At 40.4% G+C, this 17,898-nt stretch overlaps 2 protein-coding genes across 3 annotated transcripts in view; one reads left to right on the top strand and one right to left on the bottom strand.

The window, feature by feature from the left end:
- ENTPD5 (ectonucleoside triphosphate diphosphohydrolase 5 (inactive)) overlaps positions 1-11,960 on the bottom strand; it is a 41,806-nt gene extending 29,846 nt beyond the window's left edge. For both annotated transcript variants that reach the window (XM_037031397.1, XM_037031395.1), the window contains exons 1-2: positions 11,871-11,960; positions 9,900-9,978 (exon numbers count right to left, since the gene is read on the bottom strand). Coding sequence is in view for 1 of the 2 variants with exons in the window: in XM_037031395.1 (XP_036887290.1) it covers positions 9,900-9,908 (9 nt within the window). In the remaining variant the exon portion in view is untranslated. The remainder of the gene's footprint in view (positions 1-9,899; positions 9,979-11,870) is intronic.
- Positions 11,961-12,020: 60 nt separating this feature from the next.
- Positions 12,021-17,898, top strand: part of BBOF1 (basal body orientation factor 1) — a 35,144-nt gene continuing 29,266 nt past the window's right edge. Inside the window, exons 1-2 of the mRNA XM_037031394.1 lie at positions 12,021-12,177; positions 15,434-15,662. Of these exons, the coding sequence (XP_036887289.1) occupies positions 12,122-12,177; positions 15,434-15,662 (285 nt within the window). The 5' untranslated portion in view covers positions 12,021-12,121. The remainder of the gene's footprint in view (positions 12,178-15,433; positions 15,663-17,898) is intronic.

Genomic DNA, 17,898 nt, shown 5'->3' with positions numbered 1-17,898 from the left:
TTGATTCCCAGTTGGGGCACATGCCTGGGTTGCAAGCCAAGTTCCCAGGTAGGGGTGTGCAAGAGGCAACCAATCGATGTATTTCTCACACACAGATGTTTCTCTACCTCTCTTTCTCTGGCCCTTTCCCCTCTCTAAAAATAAATAAGTAAAAATTTAAAAGAACAATATGAATCAAGACATGGATAAAAAGAAGGGGGAGCTGGGGGGCTTGAGGATAGCGAACAGAGTGTGCCTAACTATAGTAGGAAATAAAGTTGGAAAGGTCAGTGCCCCTAACTAAATAGTCAGGTACTGCATATTTTAAAAATTCTTGCGGCACACCAGTGGGACTCTTGTGGCACACTGGCTGAAGATCACTGGATTAATGAATACCTAATCTAGTCATATTGTTTCAGGAGAAACAATATGACTATAATTTTATGTTTCTGAATCTATTAGCTCTGCAGTTAAACTGAAGTTCTTTAACTACTTTCAAATTGCTAAATTTGTGATAAACTTTAAAAAATCTACAGGATATAAAGGATACTAAACATTGTTTACATTGTCCAAATTCTTTTTTATTCATTAAACAAATAAATATTTTAGGAGGCTGTACATTTGTTATCTACTGTTGCACAACAAATAACCCGAAAATTTAGTGGTTAAGACAATAAAACATTTATTATCTCACAACTTCTTGTAGTTCTGGAATTTGGGAGTGGCTTTATTGTATTCTGGCTCAGGGTCTCTTAAGACACTGCACTCATCTGAGGGCTTCATCCAGGCTAAGGATCCACCTCCAAGAGGACTCACTCAATGGATGGCAAGCTGCTGGCTGGACGTTGAAAGGAAGCCTCACCTGCTTCTCATGCAAACTCTCCATAGGGCCTTGAATGTCTTCACAACATGGTGGCTAGCTTCTTCCACAGTGGACAATCCAAGAGAGAGCAAGGCGGAAGGAGCAATTTTTTAAAGTCTTGGCCTTGCTTATACACTCTTATTCCCTCCATATTCCATTGGTCATACAGACCAACCCTGACGAAATATATGAAAGGAATACACCAGGGTATAAAAATTGGGAGGGGAGGATCACTGGGGGCCCTCTTGGAGACTGGCCTACTCTAGGTTATATACAGTATTTGTATATTTTGTGTTCAGCTCTCTTTGCACTTTTCACACATGCTATTAACACTACTTACATACTTCTTGCTTTAGAAAGTATGCGGTATTGCAAAGATATTAACTCTTAAAAATTAAAAACAACATGGAGGGACTTCCGCCAAGATGGAGGCATAGGTGGAAACACTGTGCCTTCTCCCACAACCAAGTTTGAATATAACAAAAGTTTTGGAGAACTAGGACACACCCAAAGACCAGAAAACGGAATTATACGGAGGTCTGACAGCTATGAACCGTTCAACGGGGACGGTAAGAGAGGTGGAGCCAGCAGTAGAGCTGGGTCGGGCAGGACAGATCCCCCGACCTAGGTGCGCAGGCAGCCCGGAACCAGTCGGGGTGTGGGGCAGAATGACCAAGGTCACACATTCGCGCACAGTGAGACGGACCTCGCAGGCCCCAGGGGGCGAACCCAGTGGTGGAGTGCTGACAGCGGTGGCACACTCGCGTGCAGTGGAACGAAACGCGTGGGCCTGGCGACGGTGGTGGCTGCGGTCCCGGTGGGGGTTGCGGCAGAGGGAAGCCATTGTCCCTCTTTGACCCCACCCCCACATACAATGTCACAACTCAGCGACTGAGTTGCCCTGCTCTGGTGAAAACCTAGGGCTCCAATCCTGCTACTTAACAGGCATGAACAGCCCAAAAGATGGTGCAAGAAGAACTCAAAGTCCCAGAGCCAATAACTCTAAGCGACCAACAGATTGCCAGCCTCTCAGAAGCCCAATTTAAGACACTATTTATCAGGATGCTCACAGAAGTGGTAGACTACAGTCATAAATTAGAGGAACATATGAAGGCTAAACTAATTGAAATGAAGGGAGATGCACAGGAAACCAATAGCGATGGAAAGGAAACTGGGACTCAAATCAATGGAATGGACCAGAAGGAAGAACGAAACATCTGACCAGAAAGGAATGAAGAAAGGAGAATTCAAAACAATGAGGAGAGGCTTAGGAACTTCCAGGACATCTTTAAACGTTCCAACATCCGGATTATAGGGGTACCAGAAGGGGGAAAGAAACAGCCACGAGTGGAACACTTATTTGAACAAATAATAAAGGAGAACTTCCCCAGTCTGGCAAAGGAAATAGACTTCCAGAAAATCCAGGAAGCTCAGAGAGTCCCAAAGAAGTTGGACCCAAGAAGGAACACACCAAGGCACATCATAATTACATTAGCCAAGACTAAAATGAAGGAGAGAATCCTAGAAGCAGCAAGGGATAAGGGGACAGTCACCTACAAAGGAGTACCCATCAGACTGTCAGCGGATTCCTCAAAAGAGACCTTACAGGCAAGAAGGGGCTGGAAAGAAGTATTCCAAGTCATGAAATCCAAAGACCTACAACAAAGATTGCTCTATCCAGCAAAGCTTTCATTTAGAATGGAAGGACAGATAAAGTGCTTCTCAGATAAGGTCAAGTTCAAGGAGTTCATCATCACCAAGCCCTTATTATATGAAATGCTAAAGGGACTTATCTAAGAAAAAGAAGATGAAAAATATTAACAGTGAAAGGACAGCAATCTCACAGTTATTAACAACCACACCTAAAACAAAAGCAAACCAAGAGGACAGCTAGATCAGGAGTGGAACCATAGAAATGAAGAACACATGGAGGGTTAGAAACGGTGGTGGGAGGAGGAGAAGGGGGGAGAAGGCACAGAAAATAGCACAGATGATAGGTAGAAAATAGATAGGGGGAGGGCGAGAATAGTGGGGGAAATATAGAATCTAAAGAAATTGAGACACATGGTTATAAACTAAGGGGGGGAGAATAGTGGGGGAGGGAGTGTGCGGGTGGAGGGGAATGAAGGGGGGAATAGAACAACTGTAATGGTATAATCAATAAAATATATTTTAAAAAATAAAAAATAAAATAAATAAAATGCAAAAAAAAAACATGGAATTTTAACTTCTCTGAAAATATCTCACCACTTGAAACTTTCCATTTTTTCTGTTAGTCTCAATGTTTTACTTAACGAAAAGAATTAAAATAAAAAAACTACAACTCATGCAATGTCCTATTTGTTCCTATGGGTAAAAATGAATTTAAATACTTCAGATTAAAGTCAAATATATTTAGGAATGAGTAAGAATATGAATTATTATCTTGATAACAAACCTAACAGTGAAATTAAATACTAAAGATAGAGTGAAAATATTTATATTAACAGAGTAACAACTTCCTTCATGCTACAAAACACACAGAAAAAAGTTTCCAATCACACAATGGTAGCATTAATACTCAGGTACTGAAGAAATATTTGGTAGAGAGAGACAAGACTGCCAACTGGCCCAGATTTGAAGTATTACTGGTCCTCAGAAAACACCTTTAAGCATTTGAGTTTATATACTATCTTTCATTCTCTCAGAAAGAGAAAGTTAAACTTACCTCTGCAACATAAACCTGAAAATTATACATTCAAGACAGAATCTGAACAATGTTCAGATTCTCAGATTCTCCAGAGAAAGAACTACACAAAATGGAGACAAGCAATTCTACCAGATGCAGAGTTCAAAACGCTAGTTATAAGAATGCTCCGTGAATTTAGGGGAAGAGTAGATGAACTCAGAGCTTTAACAAAGAGAAAAGAAACATAAAAATGGAGATAGAAAACATAAAAAAGAACCAGTCAGAAACAAAGAATATGTAAGAGGGACTCAACAGAGGATTAGATGAAGCAGAGAACTGAATTGGCAATTAGGAAGACAAAGCAGTGGAAAACACTCAATTAGAACAGCAAAAAGAAAAAAGAAGCCCCCCCAAAACCAAAGAGGATAATTTAATGGGCCTCTTGAACAACATAAAGCATCCCAACATTCACATCATAGGGGTACCAGAAGGAGGAGAGAGGGAGCAAGGAATTGAGAACCTATTTGAAAAAATAATGACTGAAAACTCCCCTAACCTGCCAAAGGAAACAGGCAAGGCCAGGAAGTTCAGAGAGTTTCAAATAAAATGAACCCAAACAGGCCTGCACCAAGATACATCATAATTAAAATGCTGAAGGTTAAAGACGGGGAATCTTAAAAGCAGCAAAACAGTTAGGCCCCATCTGGGTAGCTCAGCTGGTTAGAACATCGTCCCCACATACCCAAGTTGTGGGTTTGGTCCCCAGTCAGGGCACATGCAATGAACTAGAACAACAAATTGACATTTCTTTCTTTCTCTCTCTCCCTCTATCTCCATTCCTCTATTTCTCTCTCCCTTCCTTTCTCTCTCTAAAATCAATAAATGAAAATTTAAAAAAATTTAAAAACAGGAGAAAAACAGTTAGTTGCCTAAAAGGGAGCTCCTATATGACTGCTAATTAATTTCTCAGCAGAAACTTTGCAAGCCAGAAGGAAATGACAAATATTCAAAGTGATAAAAAGCAAGGACGTAAAACCAGAAAAGCTATCACTCAGAATTGAAGGACATATAAACAGCTTTCCAGACGAGAAAAAACTGGAGGAGCTCATCATTACCAAATCATTATTACAAGAAATGTTAAAGGGACTTCTTTAAGAGGAAGGAAAAAGTTGAAAATTTCAAAAATATAAATAATAAAATGGCAATAACTACATACCTATCAACAGTCCCTTTAATATAAATGAATTAAATGCTCCAATCGAAAGATATAGGTTGGTTGCCCAGATTGGTGTGGCTCAGTTGGCTGGAGCATCATCTTATAGACTGAAAGGTCACAGGTTCGATTCCTAGTCAGGGCACACACCCAGGTTGTGTGTTGGATCCCTGGTCAGGAAATGTACGAGAAGGCAACCAATTGATATCTATCTATCTATTTATCTCTCTCTTTCTTCCCCTGAAAGCAATGAAATAACATGTCCTTGAGTGAGGATAAAATTTTTTTTAAAAAAGAGTAGTTGAAAGCATAAGAAAACAAGACTCAAAAACAAAGTAGGAGGGATCACAATACCTGATATCAAAGTGTATTACAAGGCCACTGTAATCAAAACAGCCTGGTACTGGCATAAAAACAGGCACATAGAACAATGGAACAGAATAGAGAACCCAGAAATAAACCCAACTCTCTACAGTCAATTAATATTTGACGAAGGGGGCAGTAACATAAAATGGGGTAAAGATAGCCTCTTCAACAAATGGTGTTGGGAGAACTGGACAGCGACATGTAAAAAAATGAAACTCGAGCACCAACTTACATCATACACCAAAATAAATTCAAGGTGGATAAAAGACTTAAATATAAGCCGTAACACCATTAAAGTCCTAGAAGAGAACATTGGCAGGAAAATATCAGATGTTTCATGCAACAATATTTTTACTGATATGTCCCCTAGAGCAAGGAATATAAAGGAAAGAATAAACAAATGGGATCTCATCAAAATAAAAAGCGTCTGCACAGCTAAAGGAAACAGCACTAAAATAAAAAGACAACCAACTGTATGGGAAGACATATTTGCCAATGATACCTCAGACAAAGGTTTAATCTCCAAAATATACAAAGAACTCACACGACTTCACTCTAAGAAGACAACTAACCCAATTAAAAAATGGAGAAAGGACTTGAACAGACACTTCTGCAAGGAGGACACACAGAGGATTCAGAGACACATGAAGAGATGCTCAATATCACTAGCTATCAGAGAGATGCAAATTAAAACCACAATGAAATACCACTTTACACCGGTGAGAATGGCTATCATAAACAAAGCAATAAACAACAAATGTTGGAGAGGGTGTGGGGAAAAGGGGACTCTGGTCCACTGTTGGTGGAAATGCAGACTGGTACAACCATTATGGAAAACAGTATGGAATTTTCTCAGAAAACTTAAATTGGACTTGCCTTTTGACCCAGCAATTCCACTGCTAGGATTGTATCCTAAGAACCCTAAAACACCAATCCCAAAGAACATATGCACCCCAATGTTCGTAGCAGCACAATTTACAATAGCCAAGAGTTGGAAGCAACCTAGGTGCCTGTCAGTAAATGAATGGATAAAAAAACTATGGTACATATACACAATGGAATTTTATGCTGCAGAAAGAAAGAAGGAGCTCCTACCTTTTGCAACATCATGGATGGAACTGGAAAGCATTATGCTGAGTGAAATAAGCCAGGTGTTGAAGGACAAATACCATATGATCTCACCTTTAACAGGAAGCTAAACAACAAAACAAACAAGCAAACAAAATATAACCAAAGACACTGAAATAGAGAACGGGCTGACAGTGACCAGAGGGAAGAGGGGAGGGAATTCCAGGGGAAATAGGGGAGGGATTTAAAGAAACATATATAAAGGATACATGGACAACAACTGAGAAGGGTGGAAATGGGAGGGAGGGGGGAAGCACGTGGGTGTGGGAGGGGATGGGAGTAATAGACAGAAAACTGTACTTGAAAAATAATTAAATAAAAAAATTGGGGAAAAAAAAGAAAACAAGACTCATACATATGCTGTCTACAAGAGACCCAATTCAGATTGAAAAACACACACAGGCTGAAAGTAAAGGGATGGAAAAAGATATATGCAAATAGAAATGAAAAAAAGTTAAGTTAAAACAAAGGCTATAACAGGAGACAAAGAAGGACCGAGCAATTTCACTTTTGGGTATTTATCTGAAAAAACCCAAACCACTAATTGGAAAAGATATATGCATCACTATGTTCACTGCAGTATTATTTACAGTAGTAGAAATATGGAAACAACTCAAGTGTTCATTGATAGACAAATGGATAAAGAAGAGGTGTACACAGAGTGGGGCAAAAGTTGGTTTTGGTTGTGAGTACACAAAACTCAGAGTATATTCTTGCATTACTACTAGTTATTGTATTATTTTCATACTAACAACTGGAAACCTACTTTTGCCCTACTCTGTATAAACAAGGGAATATTACTCAGCCATAAGAAAGAATGAAATCTTGTCATTTCTGACAACGTAGACCTAGAGGATACTATGCTAAGTAAAGAGGAAGACAAATTATTCCACTTGTATGATGGAATCTAAAAAAGAAAATAAATGAACAAACAAAACAGAAGGAAAGATACAGAGAACATTTTGATGGTTGCCAGATGGGAATGGGGTTGGAGGGATGAGTGAAAAAGAGGAAGTGATTAAGATGCACACACTGCCAGTTATTAGAAACAGTCACAGGGAATAAAGTACAGCTTAGGGAATATAATCAATAATATTGTAATAAAAACATGATGTCAGGTGGGTACTATGCTTACGGGAGTGATCGCCTCATAAGTTGTGTAAATGTCTCATTACTATGTTATACACAGGAAATATAATATTGTATGTCAACCATAATTTAAAAACAAAGATTTATTTTTTAAAGATTTTTAGAAAAAGACATTTCTTCTCCAGGTATTTACTTGGAATCCTAGAATGAAATGAGTGGTAGCTACTCCTAAGCATTCAATCTTGACATTTCCATTAAATTTTCCTTTCGAAAACACTGAACTCAAAACCAGAGATACTTCGAACTGGCATCTCCAAATGCCCCCCTTCCTCGGTACAACTGCCCCAGACACATGGAAAGGTTCAATGGATTCCCCTTCTAATTTCCTGTCTGTTAGCACTATAAAGTTCCTAATCCACAAATCAAAATCTTCTTCATCTTGGCATTCTCCTCTCTCATGCCTTCTATATTCCAGTCTGTTATAAGAACTGGTGATTTTCGTTTGCAATTTCTTTCCCATCTCTTTTTCTTTTTCCCCTCCTAGTCCCCCTGAATTCAGATTCCAGCCTTGACTACTTTAGACTTGGACTGTTCAAGTCTCTGGTCTTTCAATCATCAATGTCTCTATTCCCAAATCCATATACTACTGTATTCCTAAAATGCTATTTTCATCATTTTCCCACTAACTTGTAACCCACATCATGTCAGGGATTCATTCATCTTTAAACACTGTACAACCTGGCATATGTGTGTACTTCGTCAATGTGTGTGGGATGAATTAATGAATACATAAATTACATCATTCTCCTTCTTAAAAATTCCCCACTGTCTTCCACAAAAGCTACAAACTCAAATATCTAAATACTTACTGGGGCAAGGCAGGAAATGTAAGTGAGTTAAAGGTGTGTGTAAAACAACAGGAAGTGCTAGGGACTGAGGCAAACTGGAGAGCACATGCCCCATCTAAAGAAGCAGCTGCTTATTACTGCCACAAACTGCTGCCATGAGTAAATGCAGGCCTGGTATTGCCAAGTCTTCCTTTTCAACGTAAGTGGAAAAGACAGATTTCTATATAGAATCTGGCTTTTAAATAGTAACAGTCCCATTTATGGTTGAAAACAACTAACTCCATTTAGATAAAAAAAAAACAACAACCCCTCCAAAACTGTGCAGGTTAAACAAAACACATCTACGGGCCATCTAACCAGCCCTCAGGCTACAAGTTGGTGTCTAGGATAAACGATAAACACTCCTGGCCTAACTTACTAAGTCCTTCACTGTGAATCCTGAAGCTACCTTACCAAGTTTTCCACCCACTACTTCCATGTAAGAACCCTCTGCTCTTGATACAGCTGTTCTCAAACTTCAGCCATACATCAGAGCCACCTGAAGGGCTTGTTAAAACAGACTGCTGGGCCTCACTGCCAGCATTCACAATCCTAAGTCTCAAGTGGGTCCTGAACATTTGCACTTCTAACAAGCTCCCAAGTGTTGCTGGTGCTACTGGTGTGGACCACACTTTGGTAACCACTGCTCCAGTTAAATTATTCCTAGTCTCAAGCACACACTGAATTTTGCTCATATTGTTCTACTTTCCCAGAAAGCCTTCCCTCTTCCTTTCAGCCCACCTCCTTCTGTAAACTTTGCCTATGAGTCTTTCATGCCTCCAAATTCCTGTAGCACTTAGTATCCATGCATCTCTCCTTCATCATTGCATAGTGTCTTTTATTACTCTTTGTGTGTAAATGCCAATGAGGCTGTGTATTCTCTGAGACCAACGTCCAGGTCAGCATCTTATACACCTCCCTATAAGCCTCATAAAAAAGCAGGGGTCCTGTCTTGTCCCCACTGTACCCCTCAAGCTATTAAGAGAGCCTGGTATCAGTTAGTATACTGTACGTATATGAAACACTTATCCTATTTAACAGATTCTGTATTTGTACCATATGCAATTAAAAAAGTAGAATGAAATTAACTCCCCATAATATTCAGAAATATTGATCAGTCCCTTTAAATATAGTTTGGATAATAATATATTTACCTAGGATTTCAAAGGCTGTGTGAAAACAAAATCAAAAGCTGTTCACCAAGTTTCTTTCAGTAGTTTCAAAATTCACAGTGAAGGACTTAAAATGTTAGGCCAGTTTATCTTTTATCCTTCAGAGCAGAGTCAACCAACTTGTAACCTGAGGGCTAGATTTGGCCCAAAGTGGTTTTGGGGGGTTTCTTTTTTTACCCAAATCACTGATATAAAGTGATTTCAAGGATGATTTATGAGTAGAAGCTTGTTCTCCAAACTAAACCAGAAAAAAGCCACAGAAGACTTTATAAAGTAAACCAATTTTGGTACTACTGGAAGAAAAAATGAGAAACAGTGCCTATTTTGATAAATAGGCCTAAGTTCTTATTTAGCTTTAGAACAACTCCACCACACCTGACAGTATTACAATCAATGGAATAAGAGAGAAGTTATCATTTGGCAGACAGAGAATCCAATTCAGAAAACAAAACAAACGCCAGGTGCACACGAAGTATATTTACACTTGTAAGCTACAAGAGATGTTACCTTACATCCGGATATTTGCCCTACTTACCAGGCCCATAATGATCTTGTCTGCAGGAGGATTCAGCCAAGGCACTCCACATTTCTATGCTGACCGGGAACTCTTCAAACTGGGCAAAAAAGGAATTACATAGAGAAGTCAACAAAACACTAAGTGGCTTATTTCAAGTTTTAAAATCATTAGCATTCTAATGAAACAGAGCACATTTATTCAGCAAAATGATCCTGAAACTTCATGGTAAAACTATCTACCAGAAGTTACGGAAGGAAATGCTACCTGATGAATTGCTAAACTGCAACTTCCTACTCTACTACTTGCAGCATCAGACTATCTTAAGTGTAACGGAATAACAACATCCAGTTCTTTCGCAGAGAATATGGAGAGTCAGACTAGATTCTAGAGCCACCTCTATGACACTATGTATCTGAGCATTTCTCTTAGCTATATTTATATCTCAACAGTTAAAACCAAACTCACAGTAAAAAATGCTGTATAGTAACTATAAAGTACATACTGTAAACAAGTAAAAGGTACTATATCGTTAAAAAACCATCTTGTTACAAACTTTCATGTTTATAAACGAATCTGTAAACCTACCTATAAACAACAAAAATTTTGGACTGAATTTCATATTATACTGTTACCAACTTTTAGAATGTATTCCAAATATAGTCCGTGACATAAGATGCCCTACCCTCTCTTTCCTGCAAGAGTGCACTTTCAGAACCTTAGACATACAAAATTAATCTTAACTTTATAAATTCCATATCAGAGGAAACCCTCTCAATGTACGGTGATTCCACCATGGGCCCATTGGAGTGTGATATACAAAAGAGGGGGAAACGCACCAGAAATAGAGTAAGCCACGATCGTGCCACCAGGTGATATTTTCAGAGCTCATTAATAAATTAGCATGTTCCCTCTAACCACAGAATTCAGAAACAGAAACTGCACAAGTGAAAAAAGGGGTCAAAGGCCTCTGGGAGGGGCGTTAAGTTTTCCCCCGGGAAACGGAAAGGGCATTAAGTTTTCCCCCGGGAAATGGAAAGGGAAGATACAGAATGAAAATTCTAAAGAAATTTTAAATTCAGTTTGACATGGAGGACGTCGCACAGCTGAGCTTCAGTCACGCGATCCCTGACTCCAGTCCTGGCACCCAGAATTCCCTATCTGCCTCAAGGACTCACTCACTCTCACTGAATGAAGGCATAGTCATATAGCTCCTCCTCCGAAAAAGGAGAACAATACTTTTGAGTACTCCTTTTCACAGGGGAAAGGAAATAAAAAAAGACAAGAGCTTTCCACTCTTTAAAGAAAAAGGGGCTGCGGATGCATGAAATACTCTTAGCCAATGGGAATCCTGGTCGGGGTGCGGGGGTGGGGGGGAGCGGGCAGCGTTGGCCACAAAGCGCAGACTGGGGCCGCGGGCCCGACCCCAAGACTCTCTTGGAGCCCCGGTAGCCTCCCCGTCCCCCCAGGTGGCAGCACTTGTTTCCTCGCCCGGCTCCGGGCGCCCATGCTTGGTGCCCCGTGGAGACCGCCAGCCTCACCCCAACCACCGCCCTCCTAGAAGTCGTCCACCGCCTCACCAAAAAATGTGTGACCCAGAAAGTCCGATACACGCACCAGCCCTTAGAGAATTAGCAAGACTGAAGAAGAAAGAAACCAAACGAGTCAGGGCAGATTCAGGATAAGCTAAAGCGGAGCAGGGGCGTCAGCAGGCGATAGCCAGGCGGCCGCCGCCGCGGCCACGGCCACGCAGCCTAGAGAGTGAGGAAAGGGGAGGATGCGCCGGACACACGCTGAGCGCTGCAAAACTGAAGGGGCGGGCGGGCGGACGGGTAAGGTAGCAAGACTCCCAAGGCGACGGCGCCCCGACCTCGCGCCGCCAATGGCACGCGACCCGCAGACGTCGCGCGGACGCCCGGGGCCAGACCGCTCCGGCTTCCCCGCCCGGCTCCCAGGCTGGATCTAAAGTACCCAAGCTGCTCGCTCACTCACCGCGCGCGCCGCCCCGGCGCGGCCCCCCTCCACCCTCCGAACGATCTCCGCCCCGCCCTCTGCGTCCGGCGTGCGGACTGGGACCCGAGAGGCGGTGTGGGAGTCACGTCACGGCGCATGCGCCCTCTGGGCGCTCCCAGCGCTCGGGCTGAACGTTACCAGCCGGGCGTGCCGGTTTCCTTAGAGACAGAATCAGACCGGAGAGGCGACGGAAAAACCGGGGAGACAGCTGGTCTCTTGGAGAAGCCAAAATGCCGTCGAAGGGAAAGGACAAAAGTAAAGGCAAAAGCAAAGAAAAAGACAAGAAGTAAGGAGAAGCCATCCTCCCTCGGGCCTACTGTCCCGGGATTCGGGTCTGGGAGCCTCCTGAGGCAGGAGTTGGCTAACTGGAGCCCTCCCGCCCGCCCCCCTGGACCTTCCTCTAGTTCTCCCCGATTCTGAGGACAGTTTACATTGTTCAGAAATTCCCCAAGTGCATGCCAACCTCGACTGCTTCACTGTAGGCAATAGGGTGAGATTTGGGACCCTGAAATAATTTAGACTCGGCCCTAGCCTATGTGTAATGTGTTAACGATGGAGGCAGGTAAGTTTCCGAAAAGTAACACAGAACCGAATGAAATAGGTGCTAGTGGAGGAATAAAGAGCAGAGAGTGAGGAAGAGTTCTGACACTAGCAGTGAAGGTAGGGACATGTATTGGGATATTGGAGGTCCTCTAGACCAGCCTTAATAGGGCAGTCACCAGCCATGTATGGCAAAATTAAAATTAAGTAAAATTAAAAATTCAGATCCTTGATCGTACTAGCCTATTTCATACGCTCAAGAGGCACATGTGGCTAGTGGTGACTATATTGGACAGCCCAGACATAGAGAATGTTTCCTTCATCATGGAAAGTTGTATTGCACAGGGGTGCTCTAGACCAGTGGTGATTCTGCCTCCCTGGGGACATTTGGCAGTATCTTGAGACATTTTTGGTGGTCACATCTGGGGATGTGTACTACCTCCATCTAGTGAGCAGAGACCAAGAATGCTGTTTGACATCCTGGAATGCACAGGACAACCCCCCTCATCCCCCACCCCAAAGAATCATTTAGCCCAGAATTTCGGCAGCACCATGGTTGGGAAACCCTGTCTTCGAAATGAATGTTAGGGAGGCCAACATGGCGTCCCATAATGATGACATCCTGGAACAGATGGAGTATCTATCAATATCCCTAAGATGAAGACAAAATTTTTAAACATTTATTCAGTAATTCAGTGTAAACCAATCCCTATTTTTTTTATATCTTGGAAGTGGTTTGTTTTTTTTTTTACTTTAATGAATGATTATGCCCGGAACTGCACTTGCCTTAATAGTCATCATCTTTAAGTGGGATTGATTTTCCCTTTCAGAGAGCAACCATTAGTTTCTTTTCCCTAGCCCAAGATTTTTTTAAAAAGTCAGGCATTACATACAAACACAGAGGGGCCTGTTTCAAGTAACATGAAAAAATGTAACCCCAAATGATGTCTGCACACTGACAGTAAGTGCATTGGTACACTCCATACAAAATGATGCTGGAGACTTTACACCCAGATGATAATACAAAACAGTGGTTTCCAAGAAACTTGCTTAATCTGGCCTTTAGAGAGCCTTCAAAAACTTTATTTTTAACAAGGGCCCCAATGATTCTAGGTTTTGATTAAAAGTGTGGTTTGGGAGGGCATTTAACCTCCATTGTGTCAGATGACATATACAATAAAGTAAATTACAAATCATGTAATTGAACAAAAAATTTTCTTTTATTGGGTTCATTCTTTCTTGATCCTAGTCTGAGAGAACTGTGCTATGTGGTTGAGATGGGCCTCTGGATGACTGAAGTAGCTCCTTGGGCTCTTAGGGATTCGTTTTGGCTTAAAAGAAAGCAGAAATGATTGGACCAAATTGGGTACTTCCAGATTTCCCCAAACTGATCAGAACTAACTCCAACACTAATTCCTTCCAGTCTTGAAGTTGCCGCTAGATTGCTACTAACCTATTGAGTGACCCTGGTAGTTCCTAAACACATTGGAGGCATGCGTGGTGCCCAACAATACTATATATGGGACCACAAGGGAATCCCCCAAACTTGTAAAGTTTGTGATGTAACTTGTATAAGAGAGTAATACATGTTCAGTAGGGAAGGTTTAGGAAACATGTAAAGTCAAAGGAGAAAATAAAAATCACCTGCAATCCCATCATCAAAAAATAACCACTACTATCATTTTGGGATATTCTTTATATCTTTATAAAATGATAATCCAATGTCCACATTTATTTGTAGCTTCTCCCATGTATTAATATAAGTGTTCTGCTACAGTGTGATTTTTTATATATAACTGCATAGTCAGTCTAGCACTTTTTAAAACAGTGTCAAGGGCTTATCACATTCCTGGGACTCACTAGCATGTTTTCCATTTTTGACCATGCATCTACAGTACACGTAGCCTGCCTTGTTTCTACAGTCAGTATTAGTGGTCCTCCTATGAGAAATCCTATCTGATTTCTTTCATCAAGTCTGAGCAGCTTAGATTTGGCCCTTCAGGGGGCAATTGGATGACTTGTAACAAGGCAAACTATCACCGCTACCTAAATCCTGCTGGAAAGGGATGTCAACTGCTGTAACAGGCGGGGCAGGGGAAGGCGCTGGCCATAATTCATAGAGAAGAGAAGGTAAGAATGGGACTGAGAGGGAACAAAGGACCAAGAGTTGGTGGGGACAGTATAGAAACGTCCATACATACTTATGTATGAAAATATTTAGAAATCAAATAGAGGTGAAGTCTTCTTAGTTATTATCTAAATATATACCCATTACCTACCATCTTTAAGGGATAGTGTTTTGTTAATGCTCATACAGTAAATCTTTATTTTTGAAAAAACTCCCCTTTTAACTTTAATCTTTAAAGGCATTCTTTATTATTATTTTTAAATTTCCTCTCCTCATCTACAAAAATGATTATGGTTTGTTTCTCAGCCATCCTCAAACCCTGGTGCACTGTGGCACCAGAAGAGAAAATATTTAACATATTTGCCCTAGTGACTTGATCTTTTGTCCAAGGCCTAGCTAAACAAAAAAAAAGCTTTAAAACAAAAACAAAAGTGGGGTTGGGGTGAGTGGAAGATTGCAGAAATATGACCTTAAAGTTACATTTACACTACTGATGTAGCATCATGGTGAAGAGGAACTAAGGTCATAGATTAGCTGTAGAGAGAGCCAAGGTCTAAAACTGAGCAAGTAGGAATAGAAAAGACAGTTCAAATATGAGACAATCAAAGAAATAGGTAAAAAGATGTGAAAACTTTATGAAATGAATTTGTTTTTTCAGTCCTTTAGAGTTATGCTCCAAAGCTCTCTTCTTCCAGGAAGTGGCACCTACTAAGATAACTCCCTTATCAAGTAAATATGTATTTCTTATTTACTAATTCATCCAATAGTATTTGCTTATATGTGCCAGACAATACCAAGCAAACAATAACAGAGAGCTGTAATACTACTTTAGTAGAGAATAGTTATGTGCTATCAATGTCCCCTTTCCATGCAGGAAGGTGGTAAAAGCCGAAGAATCTGCAGTGGAGAGAGCCAAGGCCAATGCGTCCCTTTGGGAGGCCAGGCTAGAACTCACAGAGCTCTGTAGGACTGAGTATCGTGATGCTTCCTGGAGACTCGCAAAAACTAACGACGACTTAAAGAAACAGCAGTATAAAATGGAGAAAGACACCATGTCTGTATTAAGCTACCTGAAGAAGCAGGATCAGGAGAAAGATAATATGGTAGGTAGATAGAAACCCTCCTGAGCCTCAGTAACGACCTCTGTGCTATACTTGCTTGGTTCTCTATTTAAAGGATTTTGATTTCTTGAAATCATATCACATAATTTAAGACATTTCAGTTGACTTTAACTCTCCTTGAAGCAGGAAGTTATTTCTGAATGGCCTTACTGTCATAGCTGGATCTTTCTTATTTTCAGTTCTTGTCCTGTGTTTTCTTGTCTGAACAAATTGACTATCATAAGGGATCATTATGACCCATTTTATTGTAAGGAGAAGTGCATGGAATATGAGCTATATATTTTTTGATATTTATGAATACTTCGTTTTAGTGATTTGTAAAGCTAATAGATGAACACATGATGAACCCAGCAAGTTGAATCTTGAATTCACTTTACATACTTAATTTATGTGTTGAAAAGCTGCCATTTTAGATCTGGAAGAAAAAGGGATAAAAACTAACAGCTTGGAGCCCCTGCTTTGTGCCAGGCACTACTATGTTGGGTACTTTATCTCTGTTATTGCATCTAGTCCTTTTATTAGCCCCATGTAGCTACAATATTGTCATTCCCATTTTACAGAAGAAGAAATTAACTTTCAGGACTGATAACTTACCCAAAATCACATGGCTAGTGGGTGTTAAAATGGAATTTAGGTGTAACTCTTCTCTTTTCCATCTGTCTCTATGAGAACCATGGAAACCCAAGGAAATTTCTACACTGCTGAGGATGTGTATCATTCCCATATAGGTTCTTATACTTTTCACTATATATTGTGCATCCACAAACAATATATATTATAGTCTTGTTTTAAAAGTTACATTAGTGATATTATACTGTACATGTATTTTGCAACTTGTTTTTTTTATTCAACATCAGGTTTTGGAGTCTAGTCACAAAAATCACATGATGATTCAGTTAATTTTGTTAAAAAATTAATGAACATGCTTTATTTTTACATTTGTCCTTAACAGCTTTAAAATATTCTGTTAAATAAATAACCCAAACTTTATTTACCCGTATCCCTCTGTGGGCTGGTTAGACTCATTTTTTTCATTATTACAATGAACATTCATGTGTATGACTTCATGTGCCCACACCTGGGAGTTTCTCTAGAGTAGATACTTAGAAGTTAAATTACTACATTATAGAGTATATATAATTTCAACTTTACTAGGGGGTTAAATTGAGCTACAGAGAAATTATAGCAATTTATACTGTCACAGGCAAGATTTTAGAGTGAACTTCTGTTTACCAACATTGTCATTAATACTTGGTAATGTGAGGTCTGTCCAGAAGGTACACAGCAATGTAATAGGAAAAATAGAAATATCTATTGAAGAAGATACAAGACACAAGAAACACTGTACATAGGACAATGACTCCTCAGTCCCCCTCAATGTAGGCACCTTGGGACCTGACACAGTTCTCCCAGTTGCCACCAGCTGCCATCATATTTCCTGAATCTCAGTTACAGTCTGAAATTTCTTCCCCTTTGAAGGAGATCTTAGTTTTGAGAAAAGCCAGAAGTCACAGGGCACCAAATCTGAGCTGTAAGAGAGCTGGAACACCTGGGTGGTTTGATGTTTCACAAAAAAACTGCAGGAGATGTGATGCATGAACAGGTGCATTGAAGTTGCCGGTCACCAACTGCTCATAGCCATGGCCTTCTGAATCACCAAAATAGTTTCCACAGAGGCATGTTCAAGGTTAATGCAAAATTTGATGTAGATTCATTGCTCTACTCAGTCACTTTGAATGTGACAGCCACACAGTATACATGTTCACTCAACATCTTCTACCACCCCCACTGACTAGTACAGTGAAGTACAGTGAAGTACTTCACTAGTACAGTGAAGTCATCATTATTCACACATGCACATTCCAGACCACCTTGGCTGCCAGGTTACATCAATGTCATGCAACCCATTCTTGTTAACAATGGCTGGACTTTTTCCAGACAGACCTCATATACTTAATTTTTGCTTCATTTTATGGATTTAAATTGGGTTTTTGGTGTTTTAATTTGTATTTTCCTGGTTATTAGCTGTTTGAACATCTTTTATATGTTCCTTCACCCATTTTTTATTGTTTTTTTATGTTTGCATCAGTATACATATAAGCTAATTTTGGAATGATGCAAAGCATGGCTCCTACATAAGGCTGACATGCAAATTCATGCATCATTCCATAATTTTTTCAAAAGTCACCTTTTCAGTGAGACCCTTCCTCACTAACCT

The sequence above is a fragment of the Sturnira hondurensis genome, unplaced genomic scaffold (assembly GCF_014824575.4).
Source record: "Sturnira hondurensis isolate 20B ecotype Veracruz unplaced genomic scaffold, ASM1482457v3 Scaffold0021143, whole genome shotgun sequence".
NCBI classification, from domain to species: Eukaryota; Metazoa; Chordata; class Mammalia; order Chiroptera; family Phyllostomidae; genus Sturnira; species Sturnira hondurensis.
Note: the sequence above shows the minus strand (reverse complement) of the source record. Positions and strands in the feature narration are given on the sequence as shown.